The following is a 23,615-nucleotide window of genomic DNA, read 5'->3' as shown; positions in this document are numbered from 1 at the left end:
GCTTAACCACAACCGTGTAAACCAGAAAACACAGATGTAAATATTTACCTGAAACATAAAACAGCGATAAACACTAGAAATCAAAATAAAAACGGTTATACTTGTCCACATGCTCCATGTTTCTGTTCCCAAAGCATGGTACTAAAATGCTGAGAGTTGCTTGGGTCTGCTCAAAAACATTCTGGACAACTAGTGTTTCCGAACAATAGATTTCAGGGCTGGAGAGGTTACAGTACATTCTTTTTTTTGGGACGACCAGAGAGATGTCAGTATTGATGAGCGCAATAGCTTTCCTCCATTTGGATATCCAGGGCCCAGTACGCCCAGACCAGATAAAGCACAGCTAAACACATAGCAACACTATTGACCTCATACTAGGAGCACATACTGTACCAATGGAAACCTTCATTTCCTATAACAAAAATGATGAGATTAAGAGGTTAATTTAAGGAAAATTTGTGTTCTGATTGTGTGTCCATTGCAACCCTTCAAGCTCATTTACTGTTATAGCTGCAGGGAAATGGATATTTATATCCTATTAGCGGTGAAAGATTTGGTGCCACCTAAAATCATGGGAAATTGAGTAGTATTGCTAAAAGTAATCCGATGGAAACAGTCACTTAGGTAAGATACAAATTAAGCTCAAAATGGAAAAAGCAAATAGTTTAATTTAGGAAACAAAAACCACATACTAATCTTTGCCATTCTTCTACTCACTGTCCACTATTCTAGCTCAATTCTTTCTTGCACTTCTCAGCCAAATTTATACGGCTCTTCCTTTCACTATTTCCAACAAGTTGTTGCCAAGTTTCAACATGTGACCATTAGCGCCTCAGGTAAGGAGTTGTTGGGGGAGGTCCATTTTGAATGGCAGGAAAGGAGGTCTAAGCTCTTGGAGGCAATGTGCAAGTTGGCTAAAAAAAAAGCTTAAATCCTGGAAAGCTATGTGAATTGCACAGAGATGCTAAAATGCTGGGTCACAGGTTATGGTTCCTTTCTGAATGAGGCTTAAGCATATTCAATTTAAATACTGGTACAGTAGATTAATGTAATACCACACTGTTTCATTACAATTAGTCGAATCTGATGTTTTGATTCTTTTGGCAAATATTGACAAGAATGCATTAGTTCAATGTTTTCCTACACATTCCACCAACCTGAATGGCAAGAAATGAATTGCACCACATTAAATGCATGCCTCAGATCATCTAGAAAGAGCAGATTACATACTGTACCACACAGTGAATTAAGCAACAATATAGTTCCTCCAAATGGACAACTGCAATGTTGACCTTGATACTATTTAAAATGATTGAACAGTGCTGGTCAAGTATGCTGTCTGACCTACTGAGCATTTCCAACAATTTTTTGTTTTTCTATCAGAGTTCTAGTGTTCGCTGTATTTTGTTTTATTACTAGTCAAGTCTCTGCCATACCCATGTAAAGTAAATTCCTCTAGTCTGGACTTCTGTCATGTTTCCCTGGTTAGTCTCCCGACCTACTATGAACTTAATCTCAAAGTCCAATTCACCCACCTCTTTCTGACTATCAGTCACCTATATCGTTTCTCGACTTCAGCATCGCTAATTTAAAAATCTTGCTTTCAGGTTCAAATCACATTGCAACTCGTAATCTCCGAATCCTATAACCAACTTCCGCCACCCACAACTGCCCCCCCCTCGCCACCAACACCTCCATTCCCAAACTCCCCGTTCATCTAATTCTTGTGTCTTTTGCAACCCTTCACCACCAACAGCTGTGCCTTGAGCTGTTGAGATTCAATGTTGCCTTCCCTAACCTCTTCCCACTTCCTCTTTTAAGGTCCTCCTTAAAATCCACCACTTTGATTAAATTTCGGTCACACCCCCTTCTACTTTTTCCTTCTTGGATTTGCCATCTAGTCTGCTTTGATTAAGATCTTTTCAACATTATGGGGCTTTTGACTACATTTGAAGGCACTACATAAATGCAAGTCGTTGTCTTCAAAGGAAATTCCAACCAGTGCATTAGTTTTGAAGAGAACGTCAGGACAACATGCCACCATTATACTGCCCCTTTACAAAGAGCCTAGCTCATCTTTTTAAATTAAGTTCATTGTTAATCAATGGCAGACTATTATGCTTTTAACACAATTTAAATTCTTACCTGCTTTTATCATTCTTCATCCACTCATTTGAATGTCCTACATTCTGAATAGAAGTGGGGAAGAACAGGGATTAGAATGCACTTTTGTCGGTAAGCTAACTCAAGTACCTTAATTAAAATATTTTGCTCTTTAAAAAAAAATTTGATAAAAGGGAAAAGCGGTATTATAAGATAGGAAAGAGTTAATGTGGGAAATGAGAAAGACGGTGTGGAAGATAAAAAGAAGTTGAAACTTCTCTTTATGGTGAATGAGAGAACAGTACACACACATTTTCTGATTAACAATCAGTGTGGCAGGAAAAAAACAGTATAGAAAAAAACAGGTTGATAATTTTTGCAAAAAATATTTTTCCACTGCGTTAGTGAGAAAATATGTTTAATTTAAAACAAAATACAAAAAGTTTAAAGCATGCTAGATGCTTTTTTAAAAATTTGAAGATAGTACCACCTTGTTTTGTGAGGATGCTAGTTTTATTTGTGGACAACATTTTGACGTGCAATTTTTTCTGGTTGGTCTCTCCAGCCTTTCTACATCCAACAAATTTCGAGTAAGCCACGCAAGAGATTTAGCAAAAGGTCTCCTCTAGATTGTCTCATTCTCATTCATGCATCACTACAATGTCTCCAGCATCATCTCCGACTCTACGCCATGAGGTATTCCTCTCAGATGGGAGCTGCTCACCTATCATTTGCCGTATCAGTGTCGCTTCCTGGATATCAATCAGGAGGCATTCAAATCAGGAAAAATCAATGCCTTAAGCCACAAGGGGGGGAATAGGAACAGGGGAAAGAGGGACAAAAGAGGGGTATACGGGAGAGGGGAGAAAAAGGGGGGGGGGGAAGGGAAGGAGGGATAAACAGGGCTAGAAAGAGAATAACAATAGGGCTACAAAGTGCCGCAAGCAAAGGCTCGGAACAAGGAATCACTGCAAGCAACCACCCAGTACGGTATCTGGGTGAAGGGAGACTCCAGAGTGCAGGGGACTACACGCGTGGCGGACGCACAGTGGGCAGCAATGTCAGGTGCCCCCTGGACAAAGGGAAACCCCGGAGCGCAGGGACCCGACTGCACGGAGAGAGCAGTGACAGCGGCCATCCTGGACGGCCCCCTAACAAAGGGAAACCCCGGAGGACAGGGGCGTGTCCTCCAGGTAAGTATGGTTAATCCCATAGGAGCGGGGGGACAGAGGCCCCCCACCAGGATAGTCACCTGGAATGTAGGGGGACTCAATGGCCTAGTGAAAAGATTCAGAGTCCTCACCCACCTAAGAAATATGAAAGGTGACAGTCTTTCTCCAGGAGACATAGCTGAGAGAGCAGGACCGACTGCGGGTGAGAAAGGGCTGGGTGGGGCAGACCTGCCGTTCCTGCTATGGGGCGAGGGCCAGGGGGGTGGCAATACTGATTAGTAAGACGACGATGTTTAGGGCGACAAAGACGGTTACGGACCCGGGGGACGGTACGTCATGGTCAGTGGGGCCCTGGATGAGGCACCGGTAGTACTAGTTAACGTGTACGCACCCAACTGGGACGACACGAGCTTCATCAAAAAGGCCATGGCAGAAAACCCCAACATAGCAACGCACCGACTAATCATTGGGGGGGGGGGGGGGGGGGGGGGGGGGGGGGGGGGGGGGGGCCTTCAACTTTGTACAGGATCCAACGACTGACAGATCAAGCTCCAAAACAGGGAAAACCTCAAGCATGGCAAGGGAACTCGGTCACTTTATGGAACAGATGGGAGCGGTGGACCCTGGAGGTTCACCCACCCAGGGAAGAAGGGAGTTCTCCTTCTTCTTCCCAGTGCATAATGTATACACCACAATTGGCTTCTTTGTGGTGAGGAAAACGGTGCTTCCAGGGATAAACAAAGTGAGGTTGGAGACGGGCAGGGCCCAACGCCCCACATGGCGGTTAGACACTGCCCTACTAGCACACAAGGCCTTCATTGAAAAGATATCACAGGCCATAGCAGAGTACACAGACAACAACCAAAACGGAGAGGTGTGACCCTCCATGTTCTGGGAAGCGCCGTAGTAAGAGTGGAAATTATCGCTTTCAAAGCTCGAAAAGATAGGGAGGAAAGGGCGGCTAGGCAGCAGCTGGTCGACTCCATACTGGAGGTAGACCGTAAATACTCCAAGGTCCAAGAGCTCCTGGCGGAGAGGAAAGAGCTACAAAGGAGCTTTGATCGGCTCTCCAGCAGGAAAGCAGTGCACTAACTTCGCCAGGCACGTGGGACCCTATACGAATACGGAGACAAAGCCAGCCGCCTGTTGGCACACCAGCTGAGAAAGCAGGCAGCCACCAGGGAAATCGCACAAATCAAGGACACCAGAGGCACATTAGATACAGAACCAGAAAAGATTAACAAAACCTTCAAGGCATTCTACCAAGGCCTGTACACCTCAGAGCCTCCAATGGGGGAGTCTGGGATGAAACGGTTCCTTGATGGACTGGACATACCAGTCGTGGGGGAGGGCAGAAAGTGGGGCCTGGAAGCACCACTAGCACTGGGAAAGATCATGGACAGCATTAGCTCCATGCAGGCAGGGAAGGCGCCGGGACCAGACGGGTTCCCGGCAGACTTCTGCAAAAAATTTGCGACAGCACTGGCCCCGCACCTGCGGGAGATGTTCAGACTCGCTAGCGAGGGGCACACTGCCACCCACGCTAGCACAGGCCTCAATCTCGCTGATACCCAAGAAAGATAAAGACCCAATGGAATGTGGGTCATCCAGATCCATCTCACTGCTGAACGCAGACGCCAAAATACTGGCCAAAATCCTCGCCAAAAGGCTAGAAGACTGCGTACCAGAGGTGGTCGCAGAGGACCAGGCGGGTTTTGTCAAAGGTAGGCAGCTTACATCGAACATCAGACGCCTGCTGAACGTGATAATGACCCCACCCGAGGAGAGAACACCAGAGGTGATCGTCTCCCTAGACGCAGAAAAGGCCTTCACAGGGTTGAATGGAAATACCTCATAGAAGTACTAGAGCGGTTCAGGCTTGGAACAGGGTTCACCTCCTGGGTAAAACTCCTATAAAACGCTCCCATGGCGAGCATACGGGCCAACACCAACTCCCGATACTTCCAGCTGCACAGGGGCACCAGACAAGGATGCCCACTGTCCCCGCTGCTGTTCGCTCTAGCGATCGAGCCATTAGCAATTGCTCTCAGAGCAGCAAAAAGCTGGAGGGAGATCCAAAGGTGCGGCAGAGAGCACAGTCTCACTCTGTGCAGATGACCTGCTCCTCTACATTTCTGACTCACAAAGCAGCATGGACGGAATCATCGCGCTCCTGAAAGAGTTTGGCACCTACTCGGGCTACAAACTCAACATGAGCAAAAGCGAGATCTTCCCGGTACACACACAAGGAGGAAAGGTGGGGGGGGGGGGGGGGCACTAACAGGACTGCTGTTTAAACAAGCCCGACACAAATTTCACTACCTGGGGCTCCAAATAGCCCATGACTGGAAAGATATCCACAAATGGAACCTCACCAGTCTGACAGAGGAAGTAAAAAAGGATCGGCAAAGATGGAACATACTGCCACGCTCCCTCGCGGGGAGAATACAGACGATCAAAATGAATGAGCTGCCCAGGTACCTCTTCCTACTTACATCTTTCCCCATCTACATCCCCAAGGCCTTTTTCAAAGCACTAGACAAACTAATCATGGCGTTCATGGGAGTAAAGAATGCTAGGATCCCAAAGAAGGTCCTACAAAAAACAATCCAGGGGGGGCTAGCCCTCCCAAACCTACAATTGTACCACTGGGCGGCGATGGACGAGCGAATAAGGGGATGGATCAATGAGCCAGAAGCCGAGTCGAGTGGGTGCGCGCAGAAGAGGCCTCCTGCAAGGGGACCTCCCTCCGGGCCCTCGCCATGGCGGCACTCCCATCCCCACCCAAAAAACACTCCAGCAGCCAGTGGTGATGGCTACCCTCCAGTCCTGGAACCAACTATGGCAGCAATTTGGCCTGACCAAAATGTCGAACAAAGCTCCCATCTGCAACAACCATAGGTTCACACCAGCTCTGACTGACGTCACCTTTAAAAAGTGGGGACAGGACGGAAGGACACTGACAGTCAGGGACCTATACACGGACGGCAGAATCGCAATAATGGACGAACTGACAGAGAAATTCCAGCTAGCCAGGGGGAACGAGCTAAGGTACCTGCAACTCAAACGAACAGAGACAGGGAAGTACCCACAACCGCCACGACAGACATTACTGGAAGAGTTACTGGACGCAAGCATCCTAGATAAAGGGAACTGTAGCGACATGTATGACCGACTGGTAGAAAGGGCCGACACCGTACTGGACGCAGTAAGAAAGTAATGGGAGGAAGACCTGGGAATTGAAATAGGGTGGGGATACTGGAGCGAAGCACTGCATTGGGCCAACTCAACCTCCATGTGCGTAAGGCTCAGCGTGACGCAACTAAAAGTGGTGCATAGAGCCCACTTAACAAGAACTCGTAGGTTCTTCCCGGAGGTGGAGGATAGATGTGAACGGTGCCAAGGAGGCCCGGCCAACCACACCCACATGTTCTGGTCTTGCCCCTGACTTGCGGGATACTGAACAGTTTTCTTCAAGGCAATGTCCAAAGTGGTGGGGATGAGGGTGGAGCCATGCCCGAAAGTGGCGGTCTTCAGGGTATCAGACCAGCCAGATCTATTCCTGGGGAGGGCCGCCGTAGAATCCTGTTCGGCTGGCGGTCAGCAGCACCACCCAAAGCTGCAGACTGGCTGTCCGACCTCTCAGAATTTCTCCAAATGGAGAAAATCACATTCGCCATCCGAGGGTCAGACAACGGCTTCCACAGGACATGGGAGCCATTCACCCAATTGTTCCGGGACCTGTTTGTGGCCAACGAACAAGCAGAAGAGTAGCCAGGTAGCCAAGAAGCAGGGAAAAGTAGCCGAGGCGGGGGAGGGAGGGATAGACCCGGGGGGGGGGGGGGGTTGATAGCAGCTAAACCTAAGAGAAAAGAAAGGCGAGCTACAGGAGAAAGGGGGGGGGGGGGGGGGGGGGGGGGGTGATCGCGAGATGACAACGGCAGTGAAAACAGTCCGGGAGAAGAAAGAAACAACACCAACACCAGATCCATTTGCGTATTGCCTTCTGTAATTGTTTCTCCGGCACTCAAATGTATATGTACCTCCCCAGATTTCCCCCCCCCTCCCCACAAACAGATGCCTACTTATGTGCTAAAAACAATACTGTCAATTGTACAGAGCTGCTGTTGTTGAGCTAGCACATAATACCCTACCAGTTATTTTATTCTAACTTATTTTGTTGCTGTTTGCTTTGTTTTTTGTGCGTGTTCCCTTCTCTTCTTTATATATATTCTATTTTGTGTACATAACGGTAAATATACTTTGTTCAAAAACCCAATAAAAAACATCTATAAAAAAATATATATATCTTAGTAACAATTTTACTGAGGAAGTAATGATCTGACTAACGTACTTTCCAATTGAACTGACTTTTACATTAAATGTATCCAACTTCTGTTTTGTCTATCTTGCAAGGGAATATTTTAAATACCTTTGTTTTCCCTTCCTTCTTTCTGGCTCCAACTGTTTCATCCTGTGAAGAGATTTAAAAATACAATTTAGCAAACTCAAAAGGGAAAAGGCCAGATTTTAAAAAGATGAATGTTCTCAAATCAGGACATTTTAGACATCATTGGAGTTCAAACATGCAGTCAGCTGAAACTGCATTGACAAGTGCCCAAATGCTATACACCAAAAGTGTGTGAACAATTGCAAGGAGAAAAATCCATCTGTGTAAGGCATTGAATTGACACTGAGGCACTTTGTTTTTCCAAGATTAATACTTATTATAAGAAGTACATTTTATAACTCATGCGATTGGGTAATATTGCAGCAGGGATTGAGGAACAGTGAATAAACAGATTTACATTCAGTGCTTTAAGTGAACAATCTGACACTAGACCAGGGTGGATCGCGGGCAGGTGTTGGGAGGATCGAGGAGCGACTGGTCGCGCCCTTCTTGCGATGGTCCCGATAGTGGGAGAAGTGCCAAACAGCTACTACTGGCTTTTAAGTTGAGAATGGCAGCCACTGCCACCTTTTAAATGAAAATAAATGAGACCGTGTGTAGTCTTCCATCCAGAGGTGGCTATAGTGAGGTCACATGCCCAGCATGTACATGACGTCAAGCGCCCACCATGCATATGCTTTTAAAATCACGGTGCAGAGTTGCTTCCATTTTCCAGTTTTTGGCAAGAGGACTGTAAAGATGGACCTCTTTCTTAAAATTAAGAGATCACCAGACACAAATAACAGTGTACCTACTGAACAGGATCTCACAACAGAATCTGCTGAAGAGAGCTGCTCAGGTGAATGCAGAGCAGGATAGAGCTAGTGCTAGCTCTGTACAGAGCTCCAGGGCCTCTGGTTAACAGTCTACAAAGAAGAAATTGAACTTGGGAACAAAGCAGTACAAGATGATTTCTTGAGGTATGGTGTATCAATTGTGCCATTGCAAATAAGGATGCAAAGCCCATGTGTGATACATGCAGGGAAGTACTGGCAAATGAGAGAAGTTTCAGATTTTGAAAGAGAAGTGATGGGTGAAAAATTCCTTTTGAGATAGATACTCCAGAGTCAGTTATTAATTTAGAGCCGACTCCCAATTGAAAGAGTATGCTGCTGTAGCTGACCTATGATACCAAATTAAAACCATGCCAAAAGGCCATGAGGCTGTCGGCATTCTGGTGGAGCATCTCCCAGGTGTATCCAGTGCTGAGTAAAACACGCATTTTATTGCTATTGCCCTTCACAGTATTCTCATGTGCGAGGTTGGATTTTCGTTTTCATAAAGATGAAAACGGCACAAAGGAACTTGCTGAAGCCTGCACCTGATATGCGGATTACCCTCTCCACCTTTAAACCTGATTCAAGTGAGATTGTGAGGACCAAACAGGCTCCCCCTTTACACTAAAGATATACGAATGTGGTGTGTGCGGCGAAGGCCGGCCAGCACGTGTTGAGAAAGTTGACCAATGTGGGTCGGTTTAGCTCAATTGGTTAGACAGCTGGTTTGTGATGCAGAGTGAGGCCAACAGCGCGGGTTCAATTCCCGTACCAATAGACGTTATTCGTGAAGGCCCACCTTCTCAACCGTGTTCCTCACCTGAGGTGTGGTGATCCTCACCTCTCAAATCTTCAAATATTTTAAACTAAGGGATCAATCAGTCTTTTGGGAGCACAGGTCCATTTTTCTGAAGACTGCAACATGATTTCAGTTGTCCCCTTATGGGAAATGATAGTTATAAAAGTATATACTTACTCATATACTCAAAAGTAGAAAGATCAACTAACAATGGGGAATTCCCTTTTGTGGGAAACTGTCTGTTCTGAAGAAATTTTCTTATTCATCCTTATTTAACTATCGAACAGTATTGTACGCTAATCTTTGGAATACTCTTAGATGCATTTGAACTGGAGTGTTCTCCAGCCAAATGGAAGACAATGGTTTGAAGTCACTGTGGCTGAGCAGGCTGCTAAAGCTGAATGTTTACTTTTTCTCTGTCACCTTGTGAAGCATGCTGCGAAGGACCTCGAGCATCCGAAAGGATTTAATATTTTAACGGTAAAGAAATTTCCTTTAAAATTACATCTGTCAAACTGGATTCATAAAGGTTATTCACTGGATTGCATGTTTTGCTAATAGTTTTTGATGGCATCAAGGATAATGCCATCTTTCCAATAGTGGAAGCTCCATTACTCTTTTTGCAAATCTGGTATTATTGAATCAAGATCATATCTAATTTGTATCTAAAGAATTAACTTACGTTTGTATATGACTCATTGCATCAAAATGTCAAAATTTGATCAAGTGACTACTTTTTTATGGTACTGTTTTACAGACAAACGGGGCACTTTTGCTTCTACAAATAGCAAAGAAATAAAAGACCAGGTAACCTGTTGTGGTGATGTTAATGGAGAAATGAATGAAGGTCATAGAAGAATTTTGCTCTTTTGTGCTCAGAATTAAAGGATTCTTGACACTCACCTGAACAGGTGCATTTGCCTCAGTTCAACTAAACTCAAATGAAATGAAATGAAAATCGCTTATTGTCACAAGTAGGCTTCAAATGAAGTTACTGTGAAAAGCCCCTAGTCGCCACATTCCGGTGCCTGTTCGGGGAGGCTGTTACGGGAATTGAACCATGCTGCTGGCCTGCCTTGGTCTGCTTTCAAAGCCAGCGATTTAGCCCTGTGCTAAACAGCCCCTGAACACACCCTCAACAACTTGTGTCAGTAAAGCAGCATTAATATAAAACATCCTGACACTTCTCAAAAGCATCAGAAAACAATATCTGACATGAACCACTAAGAAATGTTAGGGCAAATGACCAAAAGCTTGTGCCAAGAGGGAGGCATTAGAGGTTTTATAAAAATACATTCATGCCTTGTGGGCTTCATTGGCTAGGCCTGCATTTATTATCCTTAAGGTGGCGGTGAACAGCCTTCTCGAATTGCTGCAGTCCATTTACTGCAGGTACATCCTGGGGAGGAAATTCCAGAATTTTGACCCTTTGACAGTGTACGAATGGATGGTGAATGGCTTAAAGGGGTACATACAGGTGTTGGTGTTCCCATGTGTCTGCTGACCATGCCCTTCTAGATGGTAACATTTGGAAGGTGTTGGTGAAGGAGCCTTGGTGAGTTCCTGCAGTGCATCTTTTGTGCGATGGTGGTGGAGAGAGTGAATATTTGTGGATGGGGTGCCAACCAAGTAGGCTGCTTTGTTCTGGAAAGAGTCAAGCTTCCAGAGTGCTGTTGGAGTTGCACTCATCCAGGCAAGTGGAGAGTATTCAATCACATTCCAGACTTGTGCCTTCCAGATGGTGGGCAGCTTTGGGGAGTCAGGAGGTGAGTTACTCGCCACAGGATCCCTAACCTCTTTCCTGCTCTTGCAGCCATAGTATTTATATGGCTAGTCCAGTTCAGTTTCTGTCAATGGTAACCCCAAGGACGTTGATAATGAGCGAAGCAGCAATGATAATGGCATTGAACGTTATCCAAGTTGCGAATAGTGCTGAACATTGTGAAAACGAGCGTTCATCCCCACTTCCGATCTTATGATGGAAGGAAGGTCATTGATGAGCAGTTGAAGATTGTTGGGCCTCGGACACTACCTCGAGGGACTCCTGTAGTGATGTTCTCAAACTAATATGACTGACCTCCAAGATCTTCCTTTTTGCTAGGTATGTCTCCAACTAGGGGAGCTTCCCCCCTGTTTCTCATTGACTCCAGTTGCCCTTGGGCTCCTTAATGCCAAACTGGGTCAAATGCTGCCTTGATGTCAAGGGCAGTAACTCTCACCTCACCTCTGGTGTTCAACTCTTTTGTCCATACTTATTTGAACCAAGGTTGTAATGAGATCAGGAACTGAGTGACCTGTCGGAACCTAAACTGAGCATCAGTGAGCAGGTTACTGCTAAGCAAGTGCTGCTTGATGTTACTGTTGAAGACCCCCATCTATCTTAAAAGAAGGAAAGAGAGGTAGAGACGTTTAAGGAGTGAATTCAAGAGCTCACAATCTTGTCAGCTGAAGTCATGGCCATCAATGGCATAGTGATTAAAATGAAGATGCTCCAAGAGGTCAGAATATCTCAGAGGACAGTGGGGCTGAACGTGATTACAAAGATAAGGCAAAGGGATTTGAAAGGAAGGGTGAGAATTTTAAATCTGGGCAACGTATATCTGCTTAAAGACACATCCTGGCCTTGGTGATGGGTAATGGGATTGATGCAGGTTTGGACATGGGCAGTGGAATTTTGGATAACCTCAAGATCACATTAGCCAAGAGGGTACTGACATGCATAATACAGTACACCAACATGCCAACTTAATCGTGCACCTCCATGAGGCATAAACTAAAACTGCCCGACTGCGAAGCAAAAGTGCTTTCAAAAAAGCTACGCTGACTCGAAGAGATAATATTGGATGAATCCGTCTGTTTATTTCCTTTGTTCCCACTGCTTTTGTAACTTTATTTGGTCTGTGGACCCATAATCGGGATGTGCCTTTAAGCAGAAGGCTCAAAGTTGAAGCTGCCTGCTCATCAGGACACTGTGTTCCCAGGTTTTTTTATTTGAGACGAGAGGCTAGACTCCTCGGCACCAAGTGGATCTTAAGAACCAGGTTTGGAGTGAATTAAATTGATTGGTTAACTTGCAACTGGCAGGTTGGCCAGGGACATGGCTCTGCCTGACAACGGTCAGTGATTGGTTCCTGCATGGTGCTTTCTGAGAGAACATGGCAAAAGCGTTCAGACTTTGGAAGTGAAAGGAATGCTCTCTCTCTCTCCCCTGCTTGCTGAAGTGAAAGAACTGCTTTATTGCTCTGAAAGTAGTGGGTGCCCGGCACATCCTGCTGTGAACCTGAAATGAAGTGGAGTCAATAGAAAAGGTAGACAATCTTGCCAGAGAAAACCATCTCAACCCTAGAAGGAAGAAGTGTCAAAACGAGCTGAACTTCAGAAATACATGAATTGGAAGTCATCCCAGTGCATCAAAGATCCTTATCCTTTTATTTCATTAATATGTTCTTTCCATTTCCATCAGTTTTTTCCTTCTGTGTTGTTTGTCTGTGTATAGAGTTGGGGTAGTTAGGGAGGTGGTTTGAGGAGGGATATTAGATAGTCAGTTATATTTTCTGTCCGCTTAATTATAATACTGTACAGGATAAAAGGTTACTTGTGTTGAAGTCACAAACCTGGTGACAGTACTTTATTGGGCTCAACCAAGGACCCTGGGCATTTTAAATACATTTCACCTGTGTTGTGACTCAGGGTCAAGTGGGTCTGGAATTGACTGCGCACTAGCCTAGGGTGTCGTGATATTATGCATGGCAACTGAGTGGACTTCGATTACTTGCTTGCAAAGAAATTTCATGTTGTGTGTCGAAGCATTATCTGTAACATTTCTTCAGCTGATTAAACCTTCTCGCTGAGGAGAGAGAAACTTTAAACACTCTTGCAATTCAATATGACAATATAGTCACTGTACCTTCAGATCGTTCTGTTCAGGTTTTTTGTTTGAAATATCTGTTTAAGAAACAAAAGACTTCATAAGTTTGTCATGTTAACATTACTCTTGCTTGTTGGTACAGCCGAGCTACTAAATATAAATTCTACAGAAATTTACTTATGGTTTCAAAATGGTCCATTTTTCTTTTGTATTTACCATTTTCCAAATGAACATTTTTGTCAAGCAAAGTCAATTTTTAAAAAGATGCTGTTTAATTCTTCTGATAAATATTAAAATACAATAAGATGTCTTACAACACCAGGTTAAAGTCCAACAGGTTTGTTTCGATGTCACTAGCTTTGGGAGCGCTGCTCCTTCCTCAGGTGAATGAAGAGGTATATTGCAGAAACACATATATAGACAAATTCAAAGATGCCAAACAATGCTTGGAATGCGACCATTAGCAGGTGATTAAATCTTCACAGATCCAGAGATGGGGTAACCCCAGGTTAAAGAGGTGTGAATTGTATCAAGCCAGGACAGTTGGTAGGATTTCGCAGGCCAGATGGTGGGGATGATACAAACAAACCATTGATGGCCATTTGAGCCCCACGTCCCATACATGCTTCGTAGCCTGAACTATGTACTGGCTCAACATAGGAGCAAGCTGATTTCCTGTCCTCCCATATTTGGCAAGCTGCAGCGTCACCCACTTGGCACACGCAGCTCACTGCTGGGAGTCAAATCAGGCATGATGTGAAAGTGATTCAGTTGTCAGGATGCCAGCAGCAGGAAAAGCCAAAGATCAACCCAATTGTTTCTAAACTTCCCTTTTTTGATCATCTTTAATGTGCATCCAGTATGAACGATCTAATGCTGTTCATTTCATTATAAACTATCTACAGGATGCCATGTTAATACCCAACTTTCTCAGCCCAAGTGAAAAACGGCCCAATTAAATGCCAATTATTACTCATTATCTGTGGCACCATCCAAGTGAGCCTATCCTGCATGTTTTCCAAACAGACAGAAATATAGCAGATGTACGCTAACTTGTCTTAAACATCTGAGGTCTTTCCATTTAAGAGACATTTCTATAAATGCAGTTTTCTTATGAATCAAAGGAGTGTTCGAGTTAGAAAAAGTTAATGCAGGGTCATAACGAGCAAAGTTCTAACAGGGGTTGTTTATAACAGTTAATCAACTCACCAGTTTGTTCCTGGTGGATGTTCAACAGCAGTCGTCCTGGATTTGGGTGCTTCCTTTCTTTTTTTCTGGTAACTTTCTTCAAGTTAAAACTAATGAAAGAAATAAAATCTACATAAGTTATCTTCCAAATACTTAAAATTCCTCAACTATGCACACACTGAGCTCTAGAATTGTTGTGAAAATCAAATGTTGGGAAGTATTGTTTAAAAGCAGATTAAGTCTAACTTTATATATTATATAACAAGTATAAAAAGCTTTTACTCGTCAACGCTACAAAAGACAAGCCCATAAAATTTATCAGTCATCAACACTGAAGTTTAACTGATGGCATTTGCAGTGAAAATTTAGCATTTTCTTTATACAATGAGATCTTATGAATTACATAAGGCCATTTGGTTCCTCAAGCCTGATCCGCCATTCAACGAGGTCATGGCTCACCTGGGGCGTCATTCTCCGACCGCCCCCCGCCGGGTTGGAGAATCGCCGGGGGCTGCCGTAAATCCCGCCCCCGCCGGTTGCCGAAGTCTCCGGCACCGGATATTTAGCGGGGGCGGGAATCGCGCCACGTGGGTTGGCGGGCCCCCCTGCTCGATTCTCCGGCCTCGATGGGCCGAAGTCCCGCCGATAAATTGCCTGTCCCGCCGGCGTGGATTAAACCACCTTTTGAACGGCGGGACAATGCGGCGTGGGCGGGCTCCGGGGTCCTGGGGAGGGGGCGATCTGGCCCCGGGGGGTGCCCCACGGTGGTCTGGCCCGTGATCGGGGCCCACCGATCCGCGGGCAGGCCTGTGCCGTGGGGGCACTCTTTCCCTTCCGCCTCCGCCACTGTCTCCACCATGGCGGAGGCGGAAGAGACTCCCTCCACTGCGCATGCGTGGGAAACTGTCAGCGGCCGCTGACGCTCCTGCGCATGCGCCGCCCGGGGATGTCATTTCCGCGCCAGCTGGCGGGGCAACAAAGGCCGTTTCCGCCAGCTGGCGGGGCAGAAATTCCTCCGGCGTCGGCCTAGCCCCTCAATGTTGGGGCTCGGCCCCCAAAGAGGCGGAGCATTCCGCACCTTTGGGACGGCGCGATGCCCGTCTGATTGGCGCCATTTTGGGCGCCAGTCGGCGGACATCGCGCCATTCCGGGAGAATTTCGCCCCTGATGTGGTCTCATCTTCGCTTTTGTGTCTTTCCCATAACCCCAAACTCCTTTGTCTAACAAGAACCTATCTAACTCAGCTTTGAATAAATTCAGTGACCCAGACTCTACAGTTTCCTGGGGAACAGAATTCCACAGGCTAAGGATCCTCAGGGGAAAGAAAATCACTTTACATTCTTCTAAACCCCAGTGGGCATAGGCCCAACCTGTTCAATCTCTCTTGATAAAATAAGCTCTTCATCCCAGGAATGAATCGAGTGAATCTTCTTTGAAATGCTTCTAACACAGTAGAATTTTGCAAATAAGGGCACCAAAACTGCATAAACTATTCCAAATGTGGTCTCACCAATGCTCTGTACAGCTGGAGTAGAATTGCCCTACTTTCGTATTCCATTCCCCTGAAATAAATATCAACATTCCATTTGCCTTCCTAATCACTTGCTGTCTCTGAAAACAAATTCTTGTGATTCATATACCAAGACATCCAGGTTCCTCTGCATAACCGAGTTCTGCAATCCTTTTCCATTTAAATAGTATACTGCTTTTCTATTCTTCCTGCCAAAGTGGACAAAGTTCACATTTTCCCCATTGTATAAGCTATCTGTCAAATCTTTGCCCACTCATTTAATCAAGCTATATTTCTCTGCAAATGCTCCATCTCCTCTTGACAATTTAATTTCCTATGATGACACCTATCTTGGTGTCATCAGCAAATCTAACTGCCATATCTTCAGCCAAGTAATTGATAGAGATTGCAAATAGTTGAAGCCCCAGGACTGATCCCTGTGACACTCCACTAGCTGCAGCTTGCCAACCTGAAAAAGGACCTACTTATTCCTACTCGCTGCTTCTTGTCAGCTAACCATGCTCAGATTTTATTTCCTACACCATGTTCATTTAGCTTGCATAGTGACCTTTGATGTGGCACCTTAAAAATGCCGCTTAGAAATCCATGTGGTCACATCTCCAGGCTCCTCTTTATCCACCTTGTTTGTTACTTCCTCAAATAACTAATGAATTAGTTCAATACAATTTCCCTTTCACAAAACCATGTTAATTCTGCCTGATCACATTATGATTCTCTAAAGATACTACTATAATCCCCTTAATAATGGGTTTTAGCAATTTCCCTATGACACATATTAGGCTAACCAGCTAGTTTCCTGCTTTCTGTTTCCTTCCTTTCTTGAATAAAGGTGTGGCATTTGCTATTTTCCAACCCACTGGGATCCTTTCAGAATCTAAGGAATTTTCAAGATGATAACCAATGCCTCTGTAGACTCTTCTTTTAAGACCTGATCTTGTCCTGGTGATTTGTCAAACTTTAGGTCTGATAGTTGACCCCCACATCTTTTCCCAGATGATGGATATTGGTTTGAATTCATACCTGCCTTTCCCCATATGGAAACTTTCTTCATTTTCCACAATGAAGCCAGACACAAAATACCTGCTCAGCACCTCTGCCATTTCCTTGTTTTCCATTATCAATTCCCCAGACACATATGCTACTTCCTCTCCAATAATTTTAGTTATTATTTGTTACTTCTGCTGACTATCACGTTGCAGATTTGTGCATAATTGGCAGCTGACAAGAGGTATTCACGGACATCTTTAACCTGTCCCTACCCCACTCCGAGGTCCCCCACTGCTTCAAGACCACCATTGTACCGGTACCAAAGAAGAACCAGGCAACGTGCCTCAATGACTACCGACCAGCGGCCCTGACTTCAGTCGTAATGAAGTGCTTCGAGGTTGATCATGAAGCGCATCACCTCCATACTCCCAGAACGCCTTGATCCACTGCAATTCGCATACCGCTGCAACCGGTCCACATCAGACACCATTTCCCTGGCCCTACACTCATCCCTAGAGCATCTCGAAAACAAGGACTCCTACATTAGACTCCTATTTATTGACTACAGCTCCGCCTTCAACACCATAATCGCAGCCAAGCTCATATCAAAGCTCCAAAACCTAGGACTTGGCTCCCCACTCTGCAACTGGATCCTCGATTTTCTGACCAACAGACCACAATCAGTAAGAATGAACAACACCACCTCCTCCACAATAGTCCTCAACACCGGTGCCCCGCAAGGCTGCGTACTTAGCCCCCTACTCGACTCCCTGTACACACACGATTGCGTGGCAAAACTTGGTTCCAACTCCATCTACAAGTTTGCTGACGATACGACCATAGTGGGCCGGATCTCGAATAACGATGAGTCCGAATAGAGGAGGGAGATAGAGAACCTAGTGGAGTGGTGTAGCGACAACAATCTCTCCCTCAATGCCAGCAAAACTAAAGAGCTGGTAATTGACTTCAGGAAGCAAAGTACTGTACACGCCCCTGTCAGCATCAACGGGGCTGAGGTGGAGGTGGTTAGCAGTTTCAAATTCCTAGGGATGCACATCTCCCAAAATCTGTCCTGGTCCACCCACATCGACGCTACCACCAAGAAAGCACAACAGCGCCTATACTTCCTCAGGAAACTAAGGAAATTCGGCATGTCCACATTGACCCTTACCAACTTTTACAGATGCACCATAGACAGCATCCTTTCGTGCTGCATCACAGCCTGGTATGGCAACTGCTCGGCCCAGGACCGCAAGAAACTTCAGGGGGTCGTGAACACCGTCCAGTCCATCACACAAACCTGCCTCCCATCCATTGACTCCATTTCCACATCCCGCTGCCTGGGGAAAGCGGGCAGCATAATCAAAGATCCCTCCCATCCGGCTTACTCACTCTTCCAACTTCTTCCATCGGGCAGGGGATACAGAAATCCGAGAACACGCACGAACAGACTCAAAAACAGCTTCTTCCCCACTGTCATCAGACTCCTAAATGACCCTCTTATGGACTGACCTCATTAACACTACCCCCTGTATGCTTCATCCGATGCCATTGCTTATGTAGTTACGTTGTATACCTTGTGTTGCCCTATTATGTATTTTCTTTTATTCCCTTGTCTTCTCATGTACTTAATGATCTGTTGAGCTGCTCGCAGAAAAATACTTTTCACTGTACCTCGGTACACGTGGCAATAAACAAATCCAATCCAATCTCTTACAATTTAATACTATCCTTAACTTTCTATTATGCACATTCTCTCAGTGTCTAAGTGGGTTTCAACCCCACAACCCAGAAATGTGCAGGTAAGTGGTTTGGCCATGCTAAATTGCCCCTTAATTGGAAAAAATGAATTGGGTACTCAAATTTAGGCTCCTATATCAAGAGGTTATTGATCAATCCTGTATCATTGCACAATACTAGATCCAGAATAGCCTGCTCTCGTAATGGCTTTAGAATGTATTACTCAAATAAACCATCCCAAGTACACTCTCTGAACTCACTTTCCAGGCCACCTTTGACAATCTGATTCACCCATCTACATGTTGATTAAAGTCACCCATGATTATTGCTGTATCCTCCTTACATGCCCCACCGATGTATACTCTGCCGTACATTGTAGCTAGTGTTCGGCGGCACATGAACCCCTCCCACAAGTGACTTCTTAACTTTCATGTTGAGAAAATCATTATGTTTTAGTTAAGAGTTTTCTTCCTTCCTAAATCTTTCTTCAAACCCAATATGGACACAATGTCCTTAGTTACCATTAAAATAACCAAAGCTCTTGAATAAGAGCAGCACGGTAGCACAGTGATTAGCAATGTTGCTTCACAGCTCCAGGGTCCCAGGTTCAATTCCCGGCTTGGGTCACTGTCTGTGTAGAGTCTGCACGTTCTCCCCATGTCTGCGTGGGTTTCCTCTGGTGCTCCAGTGTCCTCCCACAGTCCAAAGAGGATTGGCCATGATAAATTGCCCTTAGTGTCCAAAAAAATGTTAGGTGGTGTTACTGGGTTACGGGGATAGGGTGGAGGCGTGGGCTGAAGTAGGGTGCTCTTTCCAAGAGCCGGTGCAGACTCAATGGGCCGAATGGCCTCCTTCTGCACTGTAAATTCTATGATTCTATGTATATCCATCTAATTATATTAGTAACCTTGCACTAGCATAATTACCACATCTTAAAACATTGTGTAAACAATATGATAACAAATGCAAAGGGAACAAAGATTTATACCATATAAGATGGTGCTAATTGGTTGGCATTTGGACTCTGATTGGTGGAGACCTTGCCATGGAGAATGCACCAGTCAATGGCTATCGCTTTCAGCCATACTCAAGTTTTTTTACTACCAAGTGACTAAAAGGATTTTCAACATCTTCTAATTCCTTTAAAATCTTGAGGTGGGAACCATCAAATTCTGAGGATCTGTTCATCTATAGCCATTATTTTCCCCAAATGCTATTTTCTTGCAGAAAATGAATTTCTTTAATGAGCTCTAAAACCTATTGGTTCATTATTCGTTTCCCTGGACTGTCAGGTATGTTCTCCTCTTCCACTCTTGTGAAGATCGGCACAAAGTAATTATTAAATCATCAATTTGAAACTTCATCTCTTCTCTCTTCAGTTACAGTTACTGCCTGACCAATTAAGTATTTAAAGTATTTTCTGTTCTTAATTCAGATTTTCAGCTGCCACAGTAATTTGCTTTTGTGATTTTTTTTGACAAGCCTGCCATTCCCTTAGTTCCATTTGCAGCGCTAATGCCATTTCTTTTTAAAGGTCCCACATTACTCTTGTACTTCGTTACTTTTACCAGCGTGGTTCCTGACTGACGTAACACTGTCTCACATTATGCAGACAGAGCCTCAGTCTGCATTTTTAAAATATCAGTGACACAGGCAAGGCAGCTGCTGTTTGTCCCTAGTTTATTTGCAAACATTGAGACAAACATGTAGTATTGTGCTCGAGAAGATTTAGTAGGCCTAGGAGTAAGGAGTTCTCATTTTTCTCCCATGTTCACAAAGTATACTCACGGATAGACTTTTTTGTCTTGGGAAGGGCACTGATTCCGAAGGTGACAGGGACGGAATATACAGCCATAGCTATTTCAGACCACGCTCCACATTGGGTAGACCTGGAGGTAGGAGAGGAAAAAGAACAGCACCCACTCTGGAGAATGGATATGGGTTTATTGGCGGATGAGGGGGTATGTTTAAGGGTGAGGGGGTGCATCGAAAGGTACTTGGAGCTTAATGACAATGGAGAGGTTCAGGTGGGAGTGGTCTGGGAGGCGTTGAAGGCGGTGGTTAGAGGGGAACTGATATCCATAAGGGCACATAAAGGGAAGCAAGAGGGTAAAGAAAGGGAGCGATTGCTGAAAGAACTTTTGAGGGTGGACAGGCAATATGCGGAGGCACCGGAGGAGGGACTGTACAGTGAAAGACAAAGGCTACATGTGGAATTTGACCTGCTGACCACGGGTAAGGCAGAGGCACAGTGGAGGAGGGCACAGGGTGTACAGTATGAGTATGGAGAGAAGGCGAGTCGGCTACTGGCCCACCAATTGAGGAAGAGGGGAGCAGCGAGGGAGATAGGTGGGGTGAGAGATGAGGAGGGAGAGATGGAACGGGGAGCGGAGAGAGTGAACGAGGTGTTCAAGGCATTTTATGAGAGGTTATATAAGGCTCAGCCCCCGGAAGGGAAGGAGGGAATGATGTGTTTCTTGGATCAGCTGGAATTCCCTAAGGTGGAAGAGCAGGAGAGGGCGGGACTGGGAGCACAGATTGAGATGGAGGAGGTGGTAAAAGGGATTGGGAGCATGCAGGCGGGGAAGGCCCCGGGACTGGACGGATTCCCGGTGGAATTTTATAGGAAGTATATGGACTTACTGGCCCCGCTTTTGACGAGAACCTTTAATGAGGCTAGGGAAAGGGGGCAGCTGCCCCCGACTATGTCGGAGGCAACGATATCGCTCCTTTTGAAGAAGGAAAAAGACCCGCTGCAGTGTGGGTCCTACAGGCCCATTTTCCCTTTTAAATGTAGATGCTAAGCTCCTGGCCAAGGTGATGGCGACGAGGATAGAGGACTGTGTCCCGGGGGTGGTCCACGAGGATCAAACTGGGTTCGTTAAGGGGAGACAGCTGAACACGAACATACGGAGGTTGCTAGGGGTAATGGTGATGCCCCCACCAGAGGGGGAGGCGGAGATAGTGGTGGCGATGGACGCCGAGAAAGCATTCGACAGAGTGGAGTGGGATTATCTGTGGGAGGTGCTGAGGAGATTTGATTTTGGAGAAGGGTATATCGGATGGGTACAGCTGCTGTATAGGACCCCGGTGGCGAGCGTGGTCACGAACAGACAGAGGTCTGATTACTTCCGTCTTCATAGAGGGACGAGGCAGGGGTGTCTCCTGTCTCCGTTACGGTTTGCATTGGCGATTGAGCCCCTGGCCATAGCACTGAGGGGCTCCAGGAAGTGGAGGGGAGTGCTCAGGGGAGGAGAAGAACACCGGGTATCCTTGTATGCAGATGATTTATTGCTGTATGTTGCGGACCCAGTGGAGGGGATGCCTGAGATAATGCAGACACTCGGAGTTTGGGGAATTTTCAGGGTACAAATTGAATATGGGTAAGAATGAGTTGTTTGTGGTGCATCCGGGGGAGCAGAGCAGGGGAATAGATGACTTACCGCTGAGGAAGGTAACAAGAGATTTCCGGTACTTAGGGATTCAGATAGCCAGGAGTTGGGGAACCTTACATAGGCTTAATTTAACAAGATTGGTGGAACAGATGGAGGAGGATTTTAAGAGATGGGACATGGTGCCCCTGTCACTGGTGGGTAGAGTGCAGGCGGTCAAAATGGTAGTCCTCCCGAGATTCCTCTTTGTGTTTCAGTGCCTTCCGGTGATGGTCACGAAGGCTTTTTTCAAGAGAATTGAGAAAAGTGTCATGAGTTTTGTGTGGGCCGGGAAGACCCCGAGAGTGAGGAGGGGGTTCTTGCAGCGTAGCAGGGATAGGGGGGGGGGGCTGGCACTACCGAGCCTAAGTGAATACTACTGGGCCGCCAATATCTCAATGGTGTGTAAGTGGATGGGAGAAGGGGAGGGAGCAGCGTGGAAGAGATTGGAGATGGCGTCCTGCAAGGGAACCAGCCTACAAGCAATGGTGACGGCGCCGTTGCCGTTCTCCCCGAAGAAATACACCACAAGTCCAGTGGTGGTGGCAACACTAAAAATTTGGGGGCAGTGGAGACGACATAGGGGAAGGACAGGAGCCTCGGTGCGGTCCCCGATAAGAAATAACCATAGGTTTGACCCGGGGAGAATGGATGGGGGATTTGGAGCATGGCAGAGAGCTGGGGTTGTGCAACTGAGAGATCTGTTCGTAGACAGGACGTTTGCGGGTCTGGGAGCGCTGACGGAAAAATATGGGTTGCCCCAAGGGAATTAATTTCGATACATGCAACTGAGGGCTTTTGCGAGGCAGCAGGTGAGGGAATTCCCGCAGCTCCCGATGCAGGAGATTCAAGATAGAGTGATTTCAGGGACATGGGTGGGGGATGGTAGGGTGTCGGATATATACAGGAAAATGAGGGACGGGGGACGGGGGACGGGAGATCATGGTGGATGAGCTGAAGGGGAAATGGGAAGAAGAGCTGGGGGAAGAGATTGAGGAGGGGCTGTGGGCTGATGCCCTACGTAGGGTAAACTCATCGTCCTCGTGCGCCAGGCTAAGCCTGATACAATTCAAGGTTTTACACAGGGCGCATATGACCGGAGCAAGGCTCAGTAAATTTTTCGGGGTAGAGGATAGGTGTGGGGGATGCTCGAGAAGCCCAGCAAACCACACCCACATGTTTTGGTCATGCCCGGCACTGCAGGGGTTCTGGGTGGGGGTGGCAAAGGTGCTTTCGAAGGTGGTGGGGGTCCGGGTCGAGCCAGGCTGGGGGTTGGCTATATTTGGGGTTGCAGAAGAGCCGGCAGTGCAGGAGGCGAGAGAGGCTGATGTTTTGGCCTTTGCGTCCCTAGTAGCCCGGCGAAGGATATTGCTTATGTGGAAGGAAGCCAAACCCCTGGGCGTGGAGACCTGGATAAATGACATGGCAGGGTTTATAAAACTAGAACGGATAAAGTTCGCACTAAGGGGTTCGGCTCAAGGATTCACCAGGCGGTGGCAACCGTTCATTGACTACCTCGCAGAACGATAAAGGAAATGGGAAGGTAGCAGCAGCAACCCAGGAAGGGGGG

General features: G+C 46.1%; 1 protein-coding gene across 7 annotated transcripts in view; it reads right to left on the bottom strand.

Annotated features, from left to right (window-relative positions):
- LOC140398216 (uncharacterized) overlaps positions 1 to 23,615 on the bottom strand; it is a 131,706-nt gene that overhangs the window by 36,607 nt on the left and 71,484 nt on the right. For all 7 annotated transcript variants that reach the window (XR_011937438.1, XM_072486608.1, XM_072486606.1 and 4 more), the window contains 4 exons: positions 14,378 to 14,466; positions 13,208 to 13,245; positions 7,708 to 7,749; positions 2,146 to 2,189 (listed from right to left, as the gene is read on the bottom strand). Coding sequence is in view for 6 of the 7 variants with exons in the window: in XM_072486608.1 (XP_072342709.1) it covers positions 2,146 to 2,189; positions 7,708 to 7,749; positions 13,208 to 13,245; positions 14,378 to 14,466 (213 nt within the window). In the remaining variant the exon portion in view is untranslated. The remainder of the gene's footprint in view (positions 1 to 2,145; positions 2,190 to 7,707; positions 7,750 to 13,207; positions 13,246 to 14,377; positions 14,467 to 23,615) is intronic.

This window comes from Scyliorhinus torazame, chromosome 21 (assembly GCF_047496885.1).
Source record: "Scyliorhinus torazame isolate Kashiwa2021f chromosome 21, sScyTor2.1, whole genome shotgun sequence".
Lineage (NCBI taxonomy): Eukaryota > Metazoa > Chordata > Chondrichthyes > Carcharhiniformes > Scyliorhinidae > Scyliorhinus > Scyliorhinus torazame.
The sequence above is the reverse complement of the archived record's forward strand: the minus strand, read 5'-3'. Positions and strand labels throughout refer to the sequence as shown.